Here is a 24,075-nt window from a genome sequence, read left to right on the forward strand (position 1 = left end):
TGGGGAGATCCTGTAGGCAGAAGCCTATCCAGATTGGAATTCAGGAAAGAGTTTTAGGCTTAAGATATTTTAATAGAGGCCAAGGTAGGAGAATCGTTTGAGCCCAGGAGTTCAAGACCAGCCTGGGAAACATAGTGACACTCTGTCTCTATGAAAGAATAAAAAATAAAAAATTTAGCCAGTCATGGTGGTACATGGCTTGTAGTCCCAGCTAGTCAGGAGGCTGAAGTGAGAGCATTGCTTGGGCCCAGGAGTTTAAGGTTGCAGTGAGCTATGATCACACCACTGCACACCGGCCTGGGTGAAACAGCAAGACCCTGTATCGAAAAAAAAAAAAAAGATAATGAACTCACTATTATCATCATCCAGATTAGGCACAACCACAGAAAATGCATAAAAGACTCTTAGCAAGTCAGGGTGTCTTGCCTAAATTTCCTACAGAAATTAGAGTTCTCGGGTGGGTATGGTGGCTGACTCACACCTGTAATCCTAGCACTTTGGGAGGCTACGGCGGGTGGATCACTTGAGGTCAGGAGTTCAAGACAAGCCTGGCCAACATGGTGAAACCCCATCTCTACAAAAATACAAAAATTAGCCAGACATGATGACAGGTGCCTGTAATCCCAGCTACCTGGGAAGCTGAGGCAGAAGAATCGCTTGAACCCGGGAGGCGGAGGTTGCAGTGAGCCAAGACTGTGCCACTGCACTCCAGCCTAGGCAACAGTGCAATTCTCTGTCTCAAAAATAAATAAATAAATAAAATAAATAAACAGTTCTCTTCCTCTGACCCAAGGTATACTACGCCTAGTCTCCTCATACAGTGTTCCCCAAGGAAAAGAAAGTGCAATGGCTGGGCACAGTGGCTTGCGCCTGTGATCCCACTACTTTGGGAGGCTGAGGCAGGCGGATCACCTGAGGTCAAGAGTTCAACACCAGCCTTGTCAACATGGTGAAACTAAAAATGCAAAACTTAGCCGGCTGTGGTGCCAGGCACCTGTAATCCCAGCTACTTGGAAGGCTGAGGCAGGAGAATCACTTGAACCCAGGAGGCAGAGGTTGCAATGAGCCGAGATCGCACCACTGCACTCCAGCCTGGGTAACAAAGCAAGACTCCGTCTCAAAAAAAAAAAAGAACGAAAAAAGAAAGTGCAGAGTTTGGGATCACAGTACCTACCGACATAGAACACAAACTTAACTCACAGTTAACCTGACATTCAAATGGGCAGGGAACCTGTGCTCCCTTATTTTTGTCCATAACTAACCTTCCTTCACAAGCCCCCACATGCTGATTACATAGGAAAAAATAACTTTTTAAAAATTAGGCAGGAGGATTGCCTGAGGCTGGAGTTTGAGACCAGACTGGGCAACATAGCAAGACCACCATCTCTACAAAACCAAAATCAAATTAAATATCCAAATTGGTTTAAAGTAAGCAATCTCTTTAGAAAAGTTTCCATCCCGGCCAGGCGCGGTGGCTCAAGCCTGTAATCCTAGCACTTTGGGAGGCCGAGACGGGCGGATCACGAGGTCAGGAGATCGAGACCATCCTGGCTAACACGGTGAAATTCCGTCTCTACTAAAAAATACAAAAAAAACTAGCCGGGCGAGGTGGCAGGCGCCTGTAGTCCCAGCTACTCCAGAGGAGGCTGAGGCAGGAGAATGGCCTAAACCCGGGAGGCGGAGCTTACAGTGAGCTGAGATCCGGCCACTGCACTCCAGCCTGGGCAACACAGCGAGACCCCGTCTCAAAAAAAAAAAAAAAAAGAAAAGTTTCCATCCCTGGCTGGGCGTGGTGGCTCAAGCCTGTAATCCCAGCACTTTGGGAGGCTGAGACGGGCAGATCACAAGGTCAGGAGATCGAGACCATCCTGGCTAACCCCATGAAACCCCGTCTCTACCAAAAAATACAAAAAACTAGCCGGGCAAGGTGGCAGGCGCCTGTACTCCCAGCTACTCGGGAGGCTGAGGCAGGAGAATGGCGTAAACCCAGGAGGCGGAGCTTGCAGTGAGCTGAGATCCAGCCACTGCACACCAGCCTGGGCGACAGAGCAAGACTCTGTCTCAAGAAAAAAAAAAGAAAAAAAGAAAAGCTTCCATCTCACCCAGGCATGGCGGCTCACACCTGTAATCCCAGCACTTTGGGAGACTGAAGCAGGAGGATCACTTGAGGTCAGGAGTTCAAGACCAGGCTGGCCAACATGGCAAAATCCCGTCTCTACTAAAAATATAAAAATTAGCTGAGCATGGTGGCATGCTCCTGTAGTCCCAGCCACTCAAGAGGCTGAGGCAGGAGAATCACTTGAACCCAGGAGGCTGAGGTTGCAGTGAACCAAGATTACGCCACTGCACTCCAGCCCACCAAAGCGAGACTCCATCTGAAAAAAAAAGTTTCAGTCAGGCATGGTGGCTTACGCCTGTAATCGCAGCAGTTTGGGAAGCCGAGGTGGGCAGATCACCTGAGGTCGGGAGTTCACGACCAGCCTGACCAACATGGAGATACCCTGTCTCTACTAAAAAAATACAAAATTAGCCAGGCATGGTGGGCGCATGCCTGTAATCCCAGCTTCTCAGGAGGCTGAAACAGGAGAATTGCTTGAACCTGGGAGGTGGAGGTTGCGGTGAGCTGAGATCGCACCATTGCACTCCAGCCCAGGCAACAACAGTGAAACTGTCTCAAAAAAAAAAAAAGGAAAAAAAAGTTTCCATCTCTTAGTGGCATTCTCCTTTCCCTCTCTTTTGTCCCTAAGGAGTACAGGCACATGGGGTGAGAGGGAATGGGGTTTACGTGACTCAGTGACCATGAAGGAAAGGGGCCTGTCCCCACACTCGTCCTTGGTATGCCATGGCTGATGTCTGATGGTCTCTGATGCAATGTCTCTTATAGCCTGGTCGCTAGGGGCCTTGCTGGCCTCCCAAGTGTGTTCAGGGCTGGTGCACTCGAGACCCTTTCCTGGGGCTAGGCTGTTCCAGGGTGCTCTCAGGACAACCAGTACCACCTCAGTGCCTCTGAGGTGTACCTGTGACTCCAGTTCGGGCCTATTCAGGCATCCTGTGCTATGGAATTCAACACAGAGCAGAAGCCTCCCCCACCATTACAGCCTCCTCCTGCTGCCACTTGTGGTCCTGTCCACGTCATAGCAGAACCAATGGTGGCTCAGGCAACCAAATCTGAAAGCCCCATTCCATAGCCTTCATTGGGCTATCAGCTGTGCCACCATGACCAGCTAATTTTTGTATTTTTAATAGAGACAGGGTTTCACCATGTTGGCCAGGCTGGTCTCAAACTCCTGATGTCAGGTGATCCACCCACCTTGGCCTCCCAGAGTGCTAGGATTACAGGCGTGAGCCCCCACGCCCAGCTACTCTCCACATTCTGGATCACACTCTGTTAGAGAAATAATATGAACAGTGCTACTACTTGTGCCCAAATGTTTCACAGAGCTTTTACGAAACAACTCTTTACATAAAGCTTACCAGCGTGGCTTTCTGGACTCAGATATAAAGGGCTGAACTGACAGCCAACTCTGAGTGGTAGATTCATACTATCCCATGAATCATCATTTTCTTTCCAAAAACTGAGGGTGTGTTTCTGGGCCAAACCAGTGTATCTGACTCTTCTCTTAAGATGAGTGCCATTGCGGGTCTCTCAGCGATTCATACAATTAGAGATCTAGTGGGCCTACCTTAGTTTGCCAGACATTCCCCAGGATGTCTGAACCCAACAACACATACAGCCTAGGCTAAAGGTGGTATCTCTGCTATGTATTCTTTTTTCTTCAAAATCTCTTAAGATGATAAATAGAGGCTGCAAAGTTCAAGGTATTGCTGAAATGCTGGTAAGACCGTTATTCCTCGTTCTGGAATTAGCAAAAATAACAACTCTTTTAAGATGCTGTAGTCTGTGGAGGCTAACTCCCTAAACTGAAAGATAAAAATGATCAAAGGAGAGGAAAATGTATTATCCTTAGACTCCCATCAGGTTCCCTCAAAGTTAAGTCCAAAATTCAACGAACAAAAGAAAATGGATTTCTTACACCTCCCTTCGGCATTCCTCTGAATAAATTCAGCCCCCATTAGTGGCTACAATATCAGAGATGATTTTATAAGTCAGTTCTATTTCTAAAAGGGAGTGGCAATGTGGAAAATGCCTTCTTTATGATTTCCAGTGGTCTTCTTTATACTCTATGCATTTAGTCAAAATGATGTTTCTGTCAGACTCCAATTCCTTTTTTTTTTTTTTTTTTTTTTTGAGACAGAGTCTTACTCTGTCACCCAAGCTAGAGTGCAGTGGCACCATCTTGGCTCACTGCAAGCTCCACCTCCCAGGTTCACGCCATTCTCCTGCCTCAGCCTCCCCAGCAGCTGGGACTACAGGCACCCACCACCACGCCCAGCTAATTTTTTTGTATTTTTAGTAGAGACGGGGTTTGACCGTGTTAGCCAGGATGGTCTCCATCTCCTGACCTTTTGATCCACCCGCCTCAGCCTCTCAAAGTGCTGGGATTACAGGTGTGAGCCACTGTGCCCGGTGGGACTCCAATTCTTAAATCTTATTTGACACATAAGAAAAATCAAAACCAATCTTTGATCATCTGATAGACATTAAATCCTTAATTACAAATTAGAAGGGAATCTCCTTCACACGCTTCTCATAATAGACACGTCTACCCCGTGTCGAATGGCATCATGTAAGAGATGAAATAACCTCTACTTTGAATCAGACACTAAACACCAGCAAGCAGGCTTTATTTAACACATGACACCATACGAGCTGACTTAAATATTCTTAACCTAAAAGTTTTGTTATCTTAGAATGTAGGAGCAGTCATCTGATAGTCAAATCAAAAATATTAAAAGAAAGAAAACCCAAAGCAATGTTCCCAAAAGTAAAAAGAGTACATGAAATGAAAGGGATTGATAGGACTCAGAAAGAATATCAAAAGCTCCCTGATTACGAGGCGGAGCTTGCAGTGAGTCGAGATCGCACCACTGCACTCCAGCCTGGGCGACAGAGCAAGACTCCATCTCTAAAAAAAAAAGTTCCCTGATTACACTGGAAGAAGGCTAAGACTCAGAGCAAAAGTCTCCTGGTCCTTCGTCAAATATGCAGAGCTGAGGGCTCCTGAGCAATTGTGGGACTCAACCACAAAATGTGTAACTAATTACACCTATAATTAGTTATGAGCTTGGGGGATAAAAATTAAAAATGAGACGTGTTATCCAGTAACCCCAAAACAAAGACGACTACTACACTCTGAAAGCAGGTTCTTCAAAACTTTCAAACAAACATTTCATCTAGAAGAACACACACCAAACTGTTAGAGGTGACTATATGTGGGCAGTGGGATTATGGGAGATTTTTGCTTTATATGCTTTACATTTCTGTACTGCTTGAAGTTCTAACAATGAGTGTGCATTACTCTTAGGAACAGAAAGCATGCTTTTAGATCTTTTTGGTAAGTATATTAACATTTTCAAAAATTAAAAAAAAAAATTATGAGCCAGTAAGAGTTTTCATTTTTATTTATTTAAGAGACAGTCTCACTCCGTCACCCAGGCTGGAGTGCAGTGGCACAATCACAGCTCACTATAACATCATACTCCTGGGCTCAAGCAATCCTCCCACCTCAGCCTCCCAAGTAGTAGCTGGGACTATAGGTCTATAGGTGAATGCCCCCATGCTCAGCTTTTTTTTTTTTTTTTTTTTTTTTTTTTTTTTTTTTTTTTTGAGAGACAAAGTCTTGGTATGTTGCCCAGGCTGGTCTCAAATTCCTGGCGTTAAGCAATCCTCCTACCTTGGCCTTGAGCCATGCCACCCAGCCAGGGAACTTTGAAGTAATTTTTTATTTATCCATTCCTTCATATTTCACAGGCAATCAATCACCCATTTTCTGTCCATTCTTCTCTGAAATGCATCTCCCTGTTTCTTTTTCTGTTCCCTCTGCCACCCGGGTATTTGTCACCTCATACAGAATTATTTAAAATCCTCCTAACAACGCTTCCCTGATTCCTAGTTCTCTTTAAAAAAAAAAAAAAAAAAAAAAATTTCCTTTCTTTTTTCAGAGACAAGGTCTAACTATGTTGCTCAGGTTGGTCTTGAACTCCACTTCAACCTCCCAAGTAGCTGGGACTACAGGTGCCACCACCACGTCCAGCACTAGCTTTCTTCCTGTTAATCTACTTAACATACTACCACCAGATTAACCTTCTAAAAATGTCACTTCTTTCATATCACTTTCTGATTACAATAAAAATCCTGTGCCCTTTATAACCCAGTCCTACCCAACCAATGTAAACTTATTTCTCACTACTCTCTTAAATACATCTCTGCTCAGTGCAGCCCAGTCATCTCCCATCCCCGGCTCCCCTCACCTGAGTCAGGCACTATCATCCCTCTTTTACATAGAGGAAATTCAGGTGTAGAGAGATTAAGTGACCCATTTAAAATATCCTAGCCAGTGAATAGGAAAGGCAAAATTCAAATATAGATCTGACTCACAGCCCATGCTTTTCTCTATTACCTTCACAGTAGGAGATGAAAGGGAGAAAGCTTACAGGGAAGGGTGCCAGAGGCATCAAGAATTTATTCTCTACCACACTCCAGTTTCTCCACACTCTCAAACTCAGTCCTGCTGGGATGCTTCCAAAATGCTGCCTAGCTTTAGGAACTTCTTCAGACTCTAATCATATCACTTGAGCTGAGCAATATTCCATGACAGCCCTAAATAACCCTCAAATGAAAGAATAAATGCAGCAAATGACACTGAGAAAGTAAGTGACAGAGCTAACATTTAGGGAGCAGCTACATAACCAAGCACTGAGTGGCAGATAATTGATTTACCAAGAACCTTATGTTCACAAAGAATTCACAAATTGCCTAGTTTTCTGTTATCTGTTGCCGCACAACAAACCACCCAAAACTTAGTGACTTAAAACAGCAACGATGACTTATTATTTCACAGAATTTTATAACCTGGGCTGGGCTCAGCTGGGCAGTTCTTCTGTTCCACATGCTATCTACTACAGCTGGAATATCCACAATGGTTTTTTCACTCATTTCTTGGGACCCCATCTGGAATGGCTGGACTAACTGGGGAATGGCCAAGCATTCATCTTCTATTCCATATGGTCTCCCCTGCAAAGTAGCCAGATTTCTCTACATGACTCAGGGTTCCAAGAGCAGGCATTCCAAGAGAACAAGCTGCAACATGAGTATTACTCAAGTCTCTGTTGGTATTACACTTGCTAATATCTCATGTGCCAGAGCAAGTCACATGCCCAAGCTCATAGTCAATTTTGGAGACAACACCAGGGCATGAATGCCGAGATGCATGATTCATGGGGGCCTGCCACATTTGATCAAGGCGAACAGGTGTGACAGGCTGAGCACACTTTCTGATACCATATGGGATATTATACGGGATTTGTATTTATTATTTGCTTATAGTCTATCTCTCCTAACAAGACTGTAAGTTCAAAGAGGGCAAGAGCTTTGTTTTGTTTATTCCTATATAAACAGTATTTAGAACAGTGGCACAGAGTTAGTGCCCAACAAATTGTTAAATGAGTATTCAGAAAAACATCAGAGATACTGGTTATAGAAGACTGCCAAAGTCTACAGTGCAAAAGAGTCATTATCTCAGCGGAAAAATTAAAGATTCTAGAAACATCATTGGCACAGCTTTTGCCCTTTCCAGGCCTACAGAGGCTGATGGAGAATGATGTTGTAGCCAGGCCTCTGAGTAGATGAAGGCGTCTATTATGAAGAAATCAAATCCATTCTATGCAGCTATTAATGATGATGTAGACCTAGATTTGCTATAAGGAAGTGTATTAATGACACATTATTAGCTCAAAAGGGCAAATTTCAGAACTTTATATACAGTTAAATTCCATTTGCTCTTTTTTTTTTTTTTTTTTGAGACAAAGTCTCGCTCTGTCGCCCAGGCTGGAGTGCAGTGGCAGGATCTTGGCTCACTGCAATCTCCACCTCCCAGGTTCAAGCAATTCTCCTGCCTCAGCCTCCCGAGTAGCTGGGATTACAGGCGCCCACCTTCATGCATGGCTAATTTTTTTTGTATTTTTAGTAGAGACAGGATTTCACCATGTTGGCGAAGCTGGTCTCAAACTCCTGACCTTGTGATTCACCCGCCTTCGCCTCCCAAAGGACTGGGATTACAGGTGTGAGCCACGGTGCCCGGTCTATTTGCATATTTTGAAAGCTCTGCATATAGATGCCAAAAGGTACATCTTTAAAAAACTTTCTGAAAGATTCGCCAAAAACTAGTAACCAGTGCCTACCTTTAAGGAGAGGACAAGAAAAAAACCTAGGGTTCAGGTAAGAAAAGTGAGGGAGACTTGAAGCTCAGTAATAGGTTCATGGGCTTTATTATACTATTCTCCCTACTCTTGCACAGGCTAGGGATTTTCCATTAAAAAGGGTGTTTTAAAAATATGTCTGGGCCTGGGCACCATGGCTCACGCCTATAATCCTAACACTTTGGGAGGCCAAAGCAGGATCATTTGAGACAGGAGTTCAAGGCTTCAGTGAGCTAATGATTGCGCCACTGCACTCCAACCTTGGTGACAGAGACCCTATCTCTTGAAAAAAATAATAAATTAAAAATGTTAAAATAAGGCTGGGCATGGTGGCTCATGCCTGTAATCCCAGGACTTTGGGAGGCCAAGGTGGGTGAACCACCTGAGGTCAGGAGTTCGAGACCAGCCTGGCCAACATGATGAAACCCTGTCTCTACTAAAAATATAAAAATTAGCCAGGCGTGGTGGCGGGCACCTGTAATCCTAGCTACTCGGGAGGCTGAGGTGGGAGAATCGCTTGAACCCAGGAGGTGTAGGTTGCAGTGAGCCAAGATCTGGGCAACAAGAGTGAAACTCAGCCTCAATCAATCAATCAATCAATAAAATAAGTCTGGCTGCAGAGTGGAGGATGGAGATGGGAGAAGGTCAAAACTGGAAGGCAAAAAGACAAACTAGGAAGCTAATGCTGAAGTTCCTTAAGAAATATAACACTTTACTAGGCGCTTCGGGAGCCGCGGCTAAAGGTGCAGACATGGCCAAGTCCAAGAACCACACCACACACAACCAGTCCCGAAAATGGAACAGAAATGGTATCAAGAAACCCCGATCACAAAGATACGAATCTCTTAAGGGGGTGGACCCCAAGTTCCTGAGGAACATGCGCTCTGCCAAGAAGCACAAGAAGAAGGGCCTAAAGAAGATGCAGGCCAACAATGCCAAGGCCATGAGTGCACGTGCCGAGGCTGTCAAGGCCCTCGTAAAGCCCAAGGAGGTTAAGCCCAAGATCCCAAAGGGTGTTAGCCGCAAGCTTGATCGACTTGCCTACATTGCCCACCCCAAGTTTGGGAAGCGTGCTCGTGCTCGCTTTGCCAAGGGGCTCCGGCTGTGCCGGCCAAAGGCCAAGGCCAAGGCCAAGGCCAAGGATCAAACCAAGGCCCAGGCTGCAGCTCCAGCTTCAATTCCAGCTCAGGCTCCCAAAGGTACCCAGGCCACTACAAAGGCTACAGAATAGGTATCTCTGTCTGCCAACGTGAGGACAGAAGGACTGGTGCGACCCCCCACCCCCACCTCCGGGCTGCCATCTGCATGGGGCTGGGGTCCTCCTGTGCTATTTGTACAAATAAACCTGAGGCAGGAAAAAAAAAAAAAAGAAAGAAATATAACACTTTAGGACGGGCACGGTGGTTCACGCCTATAATCCCAGCACTTTGGGAAGCCAAGGCAGGCAGATCACGAAATCGAGACCATCCTGGCCAACATGGTGAAACCCCATCTCTACTAAAAATACAAAAAAATTAGCTGGGCATGGCAGCATGCGCCTACAGTTCCAGCTGCTTGGGAGGCTGAGGCAGGAGAATCACTTGAACCTGGAAGGCAGAGGTTGCAGGGAGCCGAGATTGCGCCACTGCACTTCAGCCTGGCGACAGAGTGGGACTTCATCTCAAAAAAAAATAATAATAATAGCACTTTGGGCCAGGGTTAATCTTAGTTTTCTGTATGTGGTAAGATTTCAGGTGATTGTAATTTATTTCAATTAATTTATTTGTGACAAGGTCCTGCTGTTCAGAAGGGTCATGAACTCCTGGGCTCAAGTGATCCTCCAACCTCAGCCTTCAAAGTATCTGGGATTAAAGGAACAGGCCACCATGCCCAGCTCTATATTCATTTTTATTTATCTGAACAGTGTCATTTTTCCACAATGATCATGTGTAACTAGAATAATTTTTTAAGTTCATAGTCAATTCCACACTGCTTCAGTGAGTCAGGATTGGAGACACCCAATAAGCTTCGAAACAGCTTACTTAGTCTGTACAACTGCAAAGTGAACTCAGTGTGAAATAAAACACATCACTTTCTAAAGTTTGAAATTTAGTATCTTAATAAAATTAACGCAATTATTTTGCCTAAGACTGCTGCAAGCAGGCGCACCACCCAATTAGGAACTGGGGTCACAGAAACCTGGCTTGATCCCGACCAGCAATGTGATCTTGCAACGATCCTTCCCAATGTCTGAGCTTTATTGTCATCTTCCATTTCATTACCATAACTATTTATTTATATAATAATTACTAAGTGTCTCCTATGTGCCAGGCACTTTTCAAGACACTGAAAATATAAAAGTAAACTAGGGGCCAGGTGCAGTGGCTCACACCTGTAATCCCAGCACTTTGGGAAGCCAAGGCCGGCAGATCACTTGAGTTCAGGAGTTCCAGACCAGCCTTGCCAACATGGTGAAACTCCATCTCTAATAAAAATAGAAAAATTAGCAGGGCATGGTGGCACCTCACCTGTAGTACCAGCTACTTGGGAGGCTGAGGCATGAGAATCGCCTGAACCCGGGAGGTGAAGGTTGCAGTAAGCCAAGATTGTGCCACACTGCATTCCAGGCTGGGTGACAGAGCGAGACTCTGTCTCATTTACCAAAAAAAAAAAAAAAAGTAAACAGGAGTTTACAAACTAAATAAGAGCTTGCATTCTAATGAGAGACAAAGACAATGAACATAATAAGTAAATTCTACAAACCATTCACAAGTGGTAAAAACTATAGAGAAAACTAAAGCAGAAATACGTAAGTACGGGGAGAAAGATGAAATTTTTTCAAAGTGTCAGAAAAAGCCCACCTCGAGAGCAACATCTGAGCAACAATTTTCATTTGTAATGAGAAAATACCAACTTTGTAAGGTTGTTACAAGCCTCGTTAACACAGCACAGGCCTCACCTGAAAGCTTGTTAGAAGCGCAGAATCTCAGGTCCCATCTCAGACCTACAGAATCAGAATCTGTATTTTAACAAGGTCCCCAGGTGATTTGTAAGCATATCAAAGTTTGAGAAACATTAATCAAAAGAATTAAATATTTGTGTCTGAACCAGGGCTGGCATATTATAAGGCACTCAATAGATTCAATAACTCTTAGTTTTCTTTCCCCATTAACATAACCCTTATATCTTTCTAGTTATAATTAAGAATAAACGGCCTGGCACAGTAGCTCACGCCTGTAATCCCAGCACTTTGGGAGGCTGAGGTGGGAGGATTGCTTGAGGCTGGGAGTTTGAGACCAGCTTGGATAACACATTGAGACACCAACTGTAAAAAAAAATTAAATTAAATTAAAAAATAAAAATAGCATTGAGAGTCTCTTCAATTAATTACGAATATTAAGCATATCCTGCCATTTACTTCCTTGTGGATCTAGCAGAAAATCTGAAAATAAAGCCAAGTTGCAGACAGAAGACAAATTCACATGCAGACAAATTAAAACTCCTGACTACATTAAAGTCTCTCATTGGTGGCCAAATTTCAGTATAATCTTTGCTAATGTTTTTCACCACCCACAAATAAGAGAGACTAAGTGTGTCCCTTGACATTTGGAGATAAGGAAGTCCACCTTAAAAAACAAGAGGCCAAAATGTTGGGAAAATCCTCTGGTGATAAAGTGAAAGCAAAATTTGTTTAAAGACAGAAGAAAAAATAAGTAAATAATTCAGGTTGCTGAAGTATTGTTTTCGTTTACAAAAACAGCAACTTGAGACGATATACACCTGTACGATTTTTCTTATAATTTGCCTCCTGCAAATAAGCTTAAGTCCTTGTCTCCTTTAGTTTCCCAGGTCGCCGTCCTCTTCTCTTTCCTAGCTAAATATCACAACATACTTCCTTACTGCCTTCCATCTTTTCTTCAACGCTTACGTAAATTTTGATTTCAAAAGCAAAGGCACAATTGCGTTCTTCTAGCCCTAGTTACGCAGTAATATAAGGACCCGTGGAAACCTGTAGGTTGCCACGTTCATTGCAAAGTGTCCACAGTAAAGATAAAGGAGAAATTCCCCCGGCAATGAAAATGAGAGTGAGATAAATTACCAAATTACATTAAAAGCGTGCTCTAATCTTAGAGATTTAAAGTTCCTCTCAGAAATCCCGGAGGATTTTGACTTGAAGCAAAAGTAAGCTTTTCCCGGGTGGTGGAAAAGGAAACTGTTAACTATTTACTTTAGTGGTGGTGGGTGCTGGGAAGGAACTGAGGCGAAATGCCTCTGCAGGTGACGGTGCAGACCAATACCAGGAGGTAAAGTCACCAGTGTCCCTTCGGCCCTTAAGTCCAGGGAAACGCAAGGCAAGGGACCAGAGGGCCACCCCCACCTTTCTCGAGCCCTTTCCCCGCCCATAAATGGCGGCGGTGGCGAAGATCCGGGCCCGCCGCGCGAGGCACTCTGGGAGCGGAAGAAGAAGGTCGCGCGAGGGCTGGCGAACCGGAAAAAGAGGCGCTGGGCCTGAAAGCGCCCCGGTAATCGCTATAGCTGCCGGTGTTTGCGGGAGGCAGGGAACCAGGCCTGGCGAGCGGGGTGTGTCGCGATGCCGGAGCTGGCGGTGCAGAAGGTGGTGGTCCACCCCCTGGTGTTGCTCAGTGTGGTGGATCATTTCAACCGGTGAGAGAGCGGCCTATAGCGGAGCCGGCGGCGCAGCCGCTGCTGAGTCACGGGCACGCTGGGGATGGCGCGGCGGCCGCGGGCGACCTGGGTACGCAGACAGGGCGGCTGGTGACCCTTACTTGTTCAGGAGCGCAGACCAGCCTCGGCTCACGATGCCGGAGTCATCCAACCTCCCGCCCCTGCTCCAGCCGCTGCCACTCCGGGACCTGGGCTGCCTGTTCCGTTTACCCAGTGTGTTTTACAGAGTTCCCTTTCCGAGTTCGTTTTGCCGAAGTTCGTTTTACCGAAATCTGGGTGATGCCGGGGGTCGGGGGATGCGGCTAGCTTTAGTTGGCGCTGACCCCCGCCCCCAAGCTCGTGTCTGTCACTTCGTTTTGCCGAAATCTGAATGAAGCCAGGGTGGGGCGGAGGCAGGCTAGCTTCATTTGGCTCTGACCCCTGTCCCCCAGGGTCGTATCTTCGTTTGACCTAGTTGGTTTCAATGAAATGTGAATGATGTCTGGATGATGCACGGGTGGGGCGGAGGGGGCTAGCTTCATTTAGCCCCGCCCCCAGGCTATCTGTGTTTATCTTCGTTTGATCGAGTTAGTTTCACCGAAATATGGATGATGCCGGAGTGGGGCGCAGGGGGGCTACCTTCATTTGGCCCCGACCCCCGCCCCAGGGTCGTATTTATGTTTATCCTTGTTTAACCAAGTTAATTTCACCGAAATGTGAATGATGCGTGGATGATGCTGGAGTCAGGCAGAGGGGGCTAGCTTCAATTTGTCCCTGACCCCTGCCCCCAGGTTCGTATCTATGTTTGTCTTCACTTGACCGAGTTCCTGTTATCGAAATCTGGATGATGCTCTGCACCAGGAAGGGCTTCCTGGATCAGCTGTGGTTTTAACCCATTAACATTTTTAAATGGGAATCTGATTAGACTCCGTCTCAAAAAAAAAAGTACATATGTATATATAGTATATATGGATTATATACAGATGTATATATATTAGATAGATAGATAGATGAGGTTTCCGTTTGTTTTTTTTTAAAACATGAGGCTGGGCATGGTGGCTCACGCCTGTAATCCCAGCACTTTGGGAGGCTGAGACGGAGGATCACTTGAGCCCAGGAGTTCGAAGCTGTCGTGAGCTCAGATCATGCCACTGCACTCCAGCCTGGGTGAGAGTGAGACCTTGTCTCCGGGAAAAAAAAAAAAAAAAAAAAAAAAAGAGAGAGAGACCAGTTGGAGATTTGGACCATAATGAATAAGGTAAGGAAACATCTGAGAGGTCATCTAGTAAGCTCACTGTTTGAGGGTGTACATCCACCACCCCTTGGCTTTGGAGCTGTTCATCCTGCTAGACCTGTTGCACATGTTTCTAAGTTTTACAAGATTGTTAGTTGAATTGGCAAATGTAAAGACCCAGTTCAGAGCATCTGCTATAAAGCCATAGTTGCAGAGTGTCCATTCTCCTGCGACTTGCTCTGTGCAACTAATTCAGCTGGAGCCATAAAAGGACCCTCAGCCTAGGATATGTTGGCTTTTCTACAGTAGAGGAATTACTATTTTTCTCCCATGGGATACTAGGGGCAGGCACCATTTCAGTTCTATTCAAGCACTTGTTAAGAGCACTAGCTTTTAGACTGGCCTGGTGGCACATGCCTCTAATCGTAGCACTTTCAGAGACTGAGGTGGGTGGATTGCTTGAGCTTAGGAGTTCAAGACCAGCCTGGGCCACATGGTGAAAATCCCTTCTCTACCAAAAAAAAAAAAAAATTACCCAAGTGTGGTGGTATGTGCCTGTAGTCTCAGCTACTCGGGAGGCTGAAGTGGGAGGATCACTTGAATCTGAGAAGTAGAGGCTGCAGTGAGCCAAGATTGTGCCACTGGACTCCAGCCTGGGCAACAGAGTGAGACCTTGTCTCAAAAACAAAGAAGAGCACTAGGTTCTCTATCAAGTAAGTGTAGGGTTTTAAAAACACAAATGGACTTTGGTAGACTAAAACAAAAGCCCATGAGTATGGAAGTTTCCCTTGAAGTTGGAAACTCAATTTCCCCCTTACCCCCCCCCCCCCCCGCCCCTGAAAATTAGAGGCACCAGAAATACAGAATCATTAACTTTAATTCAAACCCAAACCTAGTAACCATTTATAGATTTGCCAACTATATGCTAAGAAAAATACTACAATTAAACCAATGTGAAACTAGCAGCTGTTAAGGAAATGTAAGTAACAGTGGCTTTTATCTTTCGTAAGCATAGAGTTGTGTTTCTGTGTTACACATTTGCTAGTGGTTAAAGAATGCTTCCTGAAGACCAAGGAAATGAGTGTATGTAAGTGAAGCACTTGTAACTCCTTAGGAGAAAATGACTGAGGAGGCTTGAAATGGAGATAAAAATTCTCAGGTAAAATCTTTCTCATTCAGCCCTCCCCTATTTATTCATTTATTTTGAGACATAGTCTGCCCAGGCTGGGATGCAGTGGCACAATCTCGGCTCACTGTAGCTAGCCTCAAACTCAACCTTCTGGGCTTAAGCAGTCCCCCCATCCCAGCCCCCCAACCCCAAGTAGCTGAGACTACAGGCACACCCCCTCTATGCCCAGCTAAGTTTTGTATTTTTTGTAGACAGGTTTTTGCCACATTGCCCACACTGCTCATGCTGGTCTCAAACTCCTGAGCTCAAGTGATCTGTCCACCTCAGCCTCCCAAAGTGCTGAGATTACAGGCATGAGCCACCGTGCCTGGCCTACTCTAGCATCTTTATTCCAAAAAAGATTTCAGGATGGGAAAAGTTTAAAGGAGAAAGAAAGCTGCAAAGAAAAAGTTAAATGTGGTAGCGTGGCTTAAATGTGTTTTCAGACTAAGATCTGGGAAGTTTTCATTTTCTTCATTTTAAATTTCTGTGAAGTGTGAAATTTTCCCAAGCATGTATTACTTCACAATGTTAAGTAAAAACTGCCAGTGTGTGTCAGCACCAAGTTTGTGAATTGCCCCTTATAGTTAATACCAACCTAACCCTATTACATTGGTTTAGAGAGATTAGTTCCTAGGTAAACTAAATTGTATCTGTGCCGTTGATAACTTCCCATTGAGTATCTCATTGTTGGATCCATGCTTCTGTGCTAACCTATCCACACTGACCATCTGTTTTCTCGTTCAGAATCGGCAAGGTTGGAAATCAGAAGCGCGTTGTTGGTGTGCTTTTGGGCTCATGGCAAAAGAAAGTACTTGATGTATCGAACAGTTTTGCAGGTAAAAGACAAATTTTGTGTTTTTCTGAGCATGATTAAAATGTCAGTTGACTTTTTAAGAAAATAAACTTTTGTTACCACTTTTGACTACAACCCACAGATTGTCTCAGAATTGCTGAGGTATAGAAAAGAGAACCTGAAGATTGCACACTAGACCAGGCAGTAAATACTTTAGACTTGCAGGCCGTGTGGTCTCCACTGCACCTGCTCCTCTCTGCTGTTGTAGTGCAGGAGCTGCTATAGACAACATGTAAACAAACAATGAGAGTGGCAGTACTGCAGCAACCCTCCATAAAAACAGGCAGCTGGCAGTTTGTCAACCCCCACAAACTGTTCAACCATGCTGCTTATAGGTAGAGTAAGGGGAGAGATGGGGAACTTTACCCGTGTGAATCCTCACAAGAACGTATCCATGTATTATTTGGATGATTAAAGCAACAACAACAATAAAGAACATGCTGGATGACCTCTGGACTAGAGGTCACTAACTCTGGTGTCTAAAACGACCAGCTAATAATGTCATTCGCCAAATGGAAAATACCAGGAAATTACTGGGCTTCTAAAAAACTGAAAAGCATGAGTCTTTTTTAAAGAGCTACAACCTCTACCTGGCTGTAACTGGTAGTTGCCGGGTATTCCAGTTTTTTAAGAGAAGCTGGAGGTCTGGATTTTTCTGTGAACTCTCCCAGTTTTTGAGGACAGCTCAAAAAAAAAATTTTAATATCATGTTGGGCAAGTGAAACACGTAAGTGAATCAGAACTGGCCTGAGGGTCTTTACTCGTGACTTTTGTTCTAGGTTTCTACCAAGCACCCTAAAGTAACTTTTTTTTTTCCTCTTTAGTTCCTTTTGACGAAGATGACAAAGACGATTCTGTGTGGTTTTTAGACCATGATTATTTGGAAAACATGTATGGAATGTTTAAGAAAGTCAATGGTACGTCTTCATGTTCTAAGGTGTTACAGCATAGAATTGATCTGTGTGTATGGGGTCTTCTGTTTGCTTTTCTTTAACATCAAGGCCCTTTCAGTTGGCTACACTTAGTAAGACGAGTGGGAGTAGAAGAATAAGGTAGAATAAATGAAAAACTAGAGTAGCAATTTAAGGCCAAATAGGCCACCTGGGTTTGGGTAAGAGGGGAAATAACGCTCTAATTGCGGCTGAAAAGTGAAGAACCGTCCAGTAAAATCAGTCTTCCATTAGAGTTTTAGTACCACCAGGGTACATATGTCTGGAATTTTCAAAGAGGTAAAGGACATAACTTCTTATCCTTTTTGAGGGAGTCGTATCGAGCTTCATGAAATAGTTAAAGCCCACTAATTTTTTTCCTTCCTAGCCAGAGAAAGAATAGTTGGCTGGTACCACACAGGCCCTAAACTACACAAGAATGACATTGCCATCAACGAACTCATGAAAAGATACTGTCCTAATTCCGTAAGTGCTATTTTTAAAACTCTTGAATGATTTTTCGCCAACCAGCTCAAGTAAGAGCATCCAGGGAAGAATTTGAGTAGCAAATCTGCTTACTGCTTTATCTCCATAAACTTCTGTTAATTTGTAGTGCTCTGTGAAGTATACTGTAACCTAATACATTTGATAAATAACAGGTTACACCTGCTAAGTACCAGGTGTATGAGTTATGTAATCCTCTCAGTAACTGTATATCCTCTTTAGGAATGAGAAAACTGAGGTTTAGAATGGTTAGGAAGGTCTGGTAAGGGGTGGGACTGGGATTGAAATTTTGGCTGTATTGACTCTAATGTCCTTGTGCTAGGCACTGTACTGCCCCTCAGCTTGTTAATGAAGGGGATCGAAAAGCAGAAAAAACGATGAGATCATTTGAAGTAAAAATGCATTTTTGCTGAAAATTCTGGTTCATTTCTAATTGAATAGAAGAAATAGCTTTAGTAATTGTGAGAGGAATGCCTGAAATTACCCCTTTTGTGCTGGGCGTGAGATGATTTGCTAAGATGTGTTTCTCGGCCAGGTATTGGTTATCATTGATGTGAAGCCGAAGGACCTAGGGCTGCCCACAGAAGCGTACATTTCAGTGGAAGAAGTCCATGATGTGAGTCATCTTGCCATGAATCTGGGGGGTTCGACTTGCCGCTTATTGGGTGATGGGCTTTTTTTTTTTTTCTTTTTTCAATTTTCAGGTCAACAAATCCTTTGTCTCTATAACAAAAGAAGGTAGTTAAGTTTTTTCCCCTTTGACTTTTTTAATCACCACATTTTGGAAATGGAGAGGAACATAGAAATCTAAATTCCATCCAGGCACAGTGGCTCACCCAGTGCTTTGAGAGGCAGAGGTGGGAGGATTGCCTAAGCCTAGGAGTTGAGGACCAGCCTGGGCAACATAGCAAGACCCCTACAAAAATAAAAACATTAGCCAGGCATGATGGTCCATGCCTGTATTCCAAGCTACTCAGGAGGTTGAGACGGGAGGATTGTCTGAGCCCAGGAGTTCAAGCTTACAGTGAGCTATGATCACGCCACTGCATTCCAACCTGTGCGACAGTGAGACCCTGTCCCCCCAAAAAACAAAACAGAAATCCACATTCCCCTTTTACAAATGAAAACTTTAAGGGATGAATTACGGTCTCCTTTTGGGTTTAGATTTGCAGTATTTATCCTTACTTTCAGTTTTAAGATTTGGAAAAGGATATTTTAGGATAGCTTTGTGCAAATGTTCCTTGCATCGAGTTCTGTCTTCCTGGAGCTTTTCTCTTTGCCTGGCTACCAGGGAACTTAGATCCAATGTATCACCTAGTTGCAGTAGGGCTTTCATCCCTGTTTTGACCCAGTTGTTTTTAGTGAATTTTTCTCCTGCCTCTTTAGAAAAAGAATTGAGGTTGCTCATACACACGCACCCCAATGAAGCAAGATTTTTTTTTTTTTAGTAGGAGATAAAGGGGATATACGGGTCATGTTACCAGATGAAACTCAAGAAGAATTAGTGCCTATAAAGGTTACCAAGAAATCCTACAAGACTGTTAAAGGTTCTGACCATCTTGGCATGCAAAGCAAAGAGAATGCCCCTTGCAGGCTTAACCCTATCCTGAATAAAATAATCACAGCTCACTTCTGTAGCACTTAGTGTGAGTGGAGTGACTTGCCCAAGGTCTCGGAGCTCCCTTATTACATACATGGCAGCACCAGATTTGAACCCAGCTAGCCTGGCTGTGGAGCCTGTGCTCTTACCACTGTGCTGTCCTCCCTTGCACACAGTTTACAGCCTTTTGCAGGAGACGTACAGCCTCTTCTGGCACAGAGTCTGAGAAAAGTATCTTCCGAGTCCCTTCAGGATGTCACTGGGTGCCCACCAGGAACCATGTCCCCAGTGGATCCTTTGATTAATTCAGACCGCCAGAAAGCCAGCTATGCTGATTGCATTGGTTTGGGCACTCTGCAATCGTTTGATCCAAGAGACAAAAAAGGGCTAAACGTTACATTTTCTGGCACAAACTTGCTTCAGTACAGATACTCTGTATATTGTCCATTCTAGAAAGAACTACATACTTTTTTGTTTGTTTGTTTTTAAAGATAATCTCGCTCTGTTGCTCTGGCTGGAGTGCAGTGGTGTGATCTCAGGTCACTGCACCCTCCACCTCCCAGGTTCAAGTGATTCTCATTCCTCAGCCTCCAGAGTAGCTGGAATTACAGGCGCCCGCCACCACACCTGGCTAGTTTGTGTGTTTTTTGGTAGAGGGTTTTTTGCCATGTTGCCCAGGCTGGTCTCGAATTCTCGGCATTCCAAAGTGCTGAGATTACAGGTGTGAGCCACCATGCCCAGCCAGAACAATACACTTTTAAGAATCAACCTGAGACTTCCCTGTGTGTCCATCCCAAGTGTGGGCTTGAGGGAATTTCCAGATTTTCTCAACTCACAGTGCCCCAGCAGACTGCACCACTGAGCAGCACCACAGTGATGTCAGCTCTGAAGGCTAAACTTTCAAAGCAAGCCTTACCCACCCTTGCCATAGAAAATTCTCAGTCATGCACCCATTAAATGAGCTGACGTAAAGCAAAAGACTCAAGGTGCGAAAAGGAACACACATCAGTTTGTTTCTGGAAAATAAATAATTATAGTTAGGCTTCCTCTCCCAGGATGGAACCCCAACCTCAAAAACATTTGAACACGTGACCAGTGAAATTGGAGCAGAGGAAGCTGAGGAAGTTGGAGTTGAACACTTGTTACGGTGAGAGCCTAGTACAGCATCAAAATAATGCGCTGCCCGAGAGGCCACACAGTGTAAGGAAGAGGTTTGTGTCAAGAGTATGGAGACCTGGGTTCCGGTCCTGGCCATCCACTAACAAGTCTGCCATTCTGAGCAAATCACAGTCTCTTTCCAGACCTTTGTTTTCTTGTCTGTACATTGAAATGTTTGAACTACATCAACTGTAAATGTCTTGAGTTACAATTTATGACTCTGTGGATAGCATACCTTGTCTGGAAACTAGAATGTTGACTGTGAGGGAAGAGAGGTGTGAGAATGCAGGCCTGCACTCCACTAGATGTCCTTCTCAACAAATGTAGCCCATTTTCTAGAAAGAATCTTCATCTCGGGGTAGCTTTTGTTTTAAAATCCTATATCTATATAATCCTTATTTGAAAGGGGTCATAGTTTTATCAGTCAATGAGGTTCCTTCCAGTTCTAAAAATTACCATCTCTTAAATTTAAGCTTCTCGATATTCTGGAGATGCAGGTAGAGAAAATGCCATCCTTTTAAGAACAGGAAAGCGAGATAGCTTCAGTGCAAGGCTACCCAGAAAGTTATTGGCAGATCTAAACTGTTCACGTAAACAATCTCTTTTTTTCTTAAGTGAAAATGGTTTTATTTCAGCTCTCTTTTCTAATTATTTTTTGAAAAATGTCCTGTGATGAGAAAGATAAAACATGTGGCTCCGAATGATAACAATTTCGTAATTGATAAGTAAATCTTTATCAAATGGAAAAGTGACATTTTTCTTTTAAAAACTTGCCGCACCCAACAAAGCTAGGTATTTTCTTAGAATGTAAGAACTTGCGTGATAACATGGTACCCGATGCCTTTTCCTGCCCTTTCTAACTGCGGGTTATTACAGAGACATCAAAGACACGACGGTGGGCACTCTGTCCCAGCGGATCACAAACCAGGTCCATGGTTTGAAGGGACTGAACTCCAAGCTTCTGGATATCAGGAGCTACCTGGAAAAAGTCGCCACAGGCAAGCTGCCTATCAACCACCAGATCATCTACCAGCTGCAGGACGTCTTCAACCTGCTGCCAGACGTCAGCCTGCAGGAGTTTGTCAAGGCCTTTTACCTGAAGACCAACGACCAGATGGTGGTAGTGTACTTGGCCTCGCTGATCCGTTCCGTGGTCGCCCTGCACAACCTCATCAACAACAAGATTGCCAACCGCGATGCAGAGAAGAAAGAAGGGCAGGAGAAAGAAGACAGCAAAAAGGATAGGAAAGAGGACAAGGAGAAAGATAAAGATAAGGAAAAGAGTGATGTAAAGAAAGAGGAGAAAAAGGAGAAAAAGTAAAACATGTATTAAATAGCTTTTTTAATTTGTAAATTAAAATCTTACAAACTAAATCAGTCTGCTGCTAGAGGGTTCTTTTCCACTCGGCGTGCTTGTTAGGAAGCTGGCCCGCCAAGAGCTCTCTGCCTCCGGCCACTCTTGCTGTGGTGCTACATGGAAGCGTATGGAGACTGAGCTCAAACCTGAACTGCAGCTTCAGCTGCTGTGAGCTGGGGATATGATAGTCAGCTCAGGCTTCAGATTGTGTGGAAAAAATGAGGAGAAATCAACAAAGTGTTTTGGTACTCTTCATTCGTTTCTCTTCCAGAAGTTGAATTTTCCCCATGTTGAAAGATTCTTGGGGTCTGTTTGGAATTTTACACAATCGCTAAATGGAATGCATGAATTCCATCATGTTTTCTGCCTGGTAACACGTAGAGTCCAGACCCTTCTGAACTCTGCCGACAATACCACACCATGTTTTGGACCCATAGCTCTGGCGTTCTCAGGGGTTGTGATCCAGCTCCATATATTGTTTACCTTCAAAGACACAATTAAATGACTTGATTTTTAAGGCTGTGTTCTAGTCGTTTTTGACTTCAGGAGTAGTGATCCGTTGTTTCCAGAAGCAGCCAAGACAGCCTTCGATTGGAGCTGCCTTAAGGAGTTCTCTTGGACTTGGTATCATTTATGAAAGAGCATCTCGTTCCCCTAAATGGAAACAGGCAGTCTGCTGTAGTGAGGAGAGTTCTCTGAGCCCAGAAGACCCAGGTTCTAGTTTGTACCTCAGATCCGTCATTTGTGAGGTGATAGGTTGCAGTCAGTCATCTCTGAAGTCCCCACAACAGTGTTTCAAAAGGGACACATTTACCACTGTAGCAGCTGTAAGTACCTCAGACCACAGGCCAAACAGGCATGTTACTAAGAATGGAACAACGTTTCCCCTAAGATAAGTGCAGAGGACTCCTAGAGGAACTAATTAAACAAGGCACTAAATCATTTGACATACAGTAGTCACGGATATTAAATTTCCTTTCTTGAACAGGTAGAACCTCTCAAATGCACTACATGGATTATTCATCTTGAAAGATTTAAGAATACAATAAAATAGCACAAAAACTCAGTTGCATCTCAGAAACTACTTCATGAGGTTATAATGCCTTGAAGTAATCAGAAGCATCGATTTTTATTCCGTAGACCTGCCAAAGAGCTAGTTAGTGGAAATTTGGAAATAGGTACAGCTTGAGTATCCCTTATCTGAAATGCTTGGAACCAGAAGTGTTAAGGATTTGGGAATTTTTTTTTTTTTTTTTTAATATTTGCATTATACTTAACAGCTGAGCATACCTAATCTGAAATGTACCAATGCACATTTCCTTTGAATACCATGTAAGTGCTCCAAAAGTTTCAGATTTTGGAGCATTTCAAATTTTTGGATTAGGGGCACTCAACCTGTAGTAAAATGTAAAATGACTATCGTTCAGCATAAATAGAGGCATGCCCCATCGGGGTTCATTTCAGAGTTCATCACGATTCTGAGATAAAAAGGCATGGTAAAGTGAAAACAGAACTAAATTGACTTTTCTGTTTCAGAAGCCAAAAGTCAGATGGTTGTATCTAATTGAATAAAAGAAACTTGAAGTACATAGATTAAAACTTGAGGTGTATCCCAAACCACGGGAGCGTTGAAGCAGCTTTTGAGATTTGGGTGCCATGTTTGGAACACACTGATGTGACAGGGAGCCTGGACCACAAACCCTTTCTAGGAAATGGGCAAGAACAAGACTCGGGCGTGGGAGGAGAGCCAGGTGCCATGGTGCTGAGGTTCTAAGCAAGGGAACGCGGCGTCATCCTGAGGAACGGGTCCTGTATGTGAGGCTCGGGGGCAAGTGCACACCTGAATTGACACCGCACAGGATTCAGGTCTGCCTTTAAGAATATAATGCAGGGTTGGGGGCAGTGGCTGGTGCCTGTAATCCCAACACTGGAAGGCTGAGGCAGGAGGATCACTTGAGCCCAGGAGTAAGAGACCAGCCTGGACAACATAGTACAACCCATCCACAAAAAATTTTAAAATTGTCTGGGTGTGGTGGGATGTGCCTTAGCCCTAGCTACTCAAGAGGCTGAGGCAGAAGGACAGGGGAGCCCAGGAGCTCAAGGTTGTAGTGAGCTGTGATCACAGGCCACTGCACTCCAGCCTGGGCAACAAAGCAAATCCTGTCTCTTTAAAAAAAAAAAAAAAAAAAAGTATCATTTGGATTTAACAGACTTTCCCGGGGTCCGGTGCACTAGCACAATGCCACAGCCTTTTAAGTTGGTCACAGTTTGATGAACTGAAATGTTCATTGAGCATCTAAGAACAT

General features: G+C 44.2%; 1 protein-coding gene and 1 pseudogene across 4 annotated transcripts; both read left to right on the forward strand.

The window, feature by feature from the left end:
- Nucleotides 1–9,039: 9,039 nt before the first annotated feature.
- Nucleotides 9,040–9,688, forward strand: LOC101015367 (annotated as a pseudogene). Its single transcript, XR_641615.4, has one exon. The product of XR_641615.4 is annotated as a 60S ribosomal protein L29 pseudogene (transcript).
- A 2,475-nt stretch (nucleotides 9,689–12,163) lies between these two features.
- PSMD7 (proteasome 26S subunit, non-ATPase 7) lies at nucleotides 12,164–22,286 on the forward strand. 3 transcript variants are annotated; one of them, XM_021932116.2, is made up of 7 exons: nucleotides 12,164–13,054; nucleotides 16,113–16,204; nucleotides 17,046–17,138; nucleotides 17,539–17,636; nucleotides 18,190–18,270; nucleotides 20,310–20,401; nucleotides 21,289–22,286. In XM_021932116.2, exons 1-7 carry the CDS (start codon nucleotides 12,705–12,707, stop codon nucleotides 21,731–21,733), a joined length of 1,251 nt encoding a protein of 416 aa, XP_021787808.1. In that variant the 5' UTR covers nucleotides 12,164–12,704; the 3' UTR covers nucleotides 21,734–22,286. The 3 variants fall into 3 exon arrangements, with proteins under 3 accessions (XP_021787808.1, XP_021787809.1, XP_003917168.1); XM_003917119.3 differs by having other exon boundaries at nucleotides 12,750–12,963; XM_021932117.2 differs by lacking the exon at nucleotides 20,310–20,401.
- Nucleotides 22,287–24,075: the final 1,789 nt, after the last annotated feature.

This window comes from Papio anubis, chromosome 18 (assembly GCF_008728515.1).
Source record: "Papio anubis isolate 15944 chromosome 18, Panubis1.0, whole genome shotgun sequence".
In the NCBI taxonomy this organism is placed as follows: Eukaryota; Metazoa; Chordata; class Mammalia; order Primates; family Cercopithecidae; genus Papio; species Papio anubis.

What these genes read in the sequence shown, in the direction of transcription:
- PSMD7 (XM_021932116.2), top strand. Translation starts at nt 12,705, where the DNA reads ATGGCGGCGGTGGCGAAGATCCGGGCCCGCCGCGCGAGGCACTCTGGG. An exon ending in AATGTTTAAGAAAGTCAATG is followed by an intron (nt 17,139 to 17,538) that starts GTACGTCTTCAT and finishes TTTCCTTCCTAG; the next exon opens with CCAGAGAAAGAATAGTTGGC. An exon ending in GGAGTTGAACACTTGTTACG is followed by an intron (nt 20,402 to 21,288) that starts GTGAGAGCCTAG and finishes GGGTTATTACAG; the next exon opens with AGACATCAAAGACACGACGG.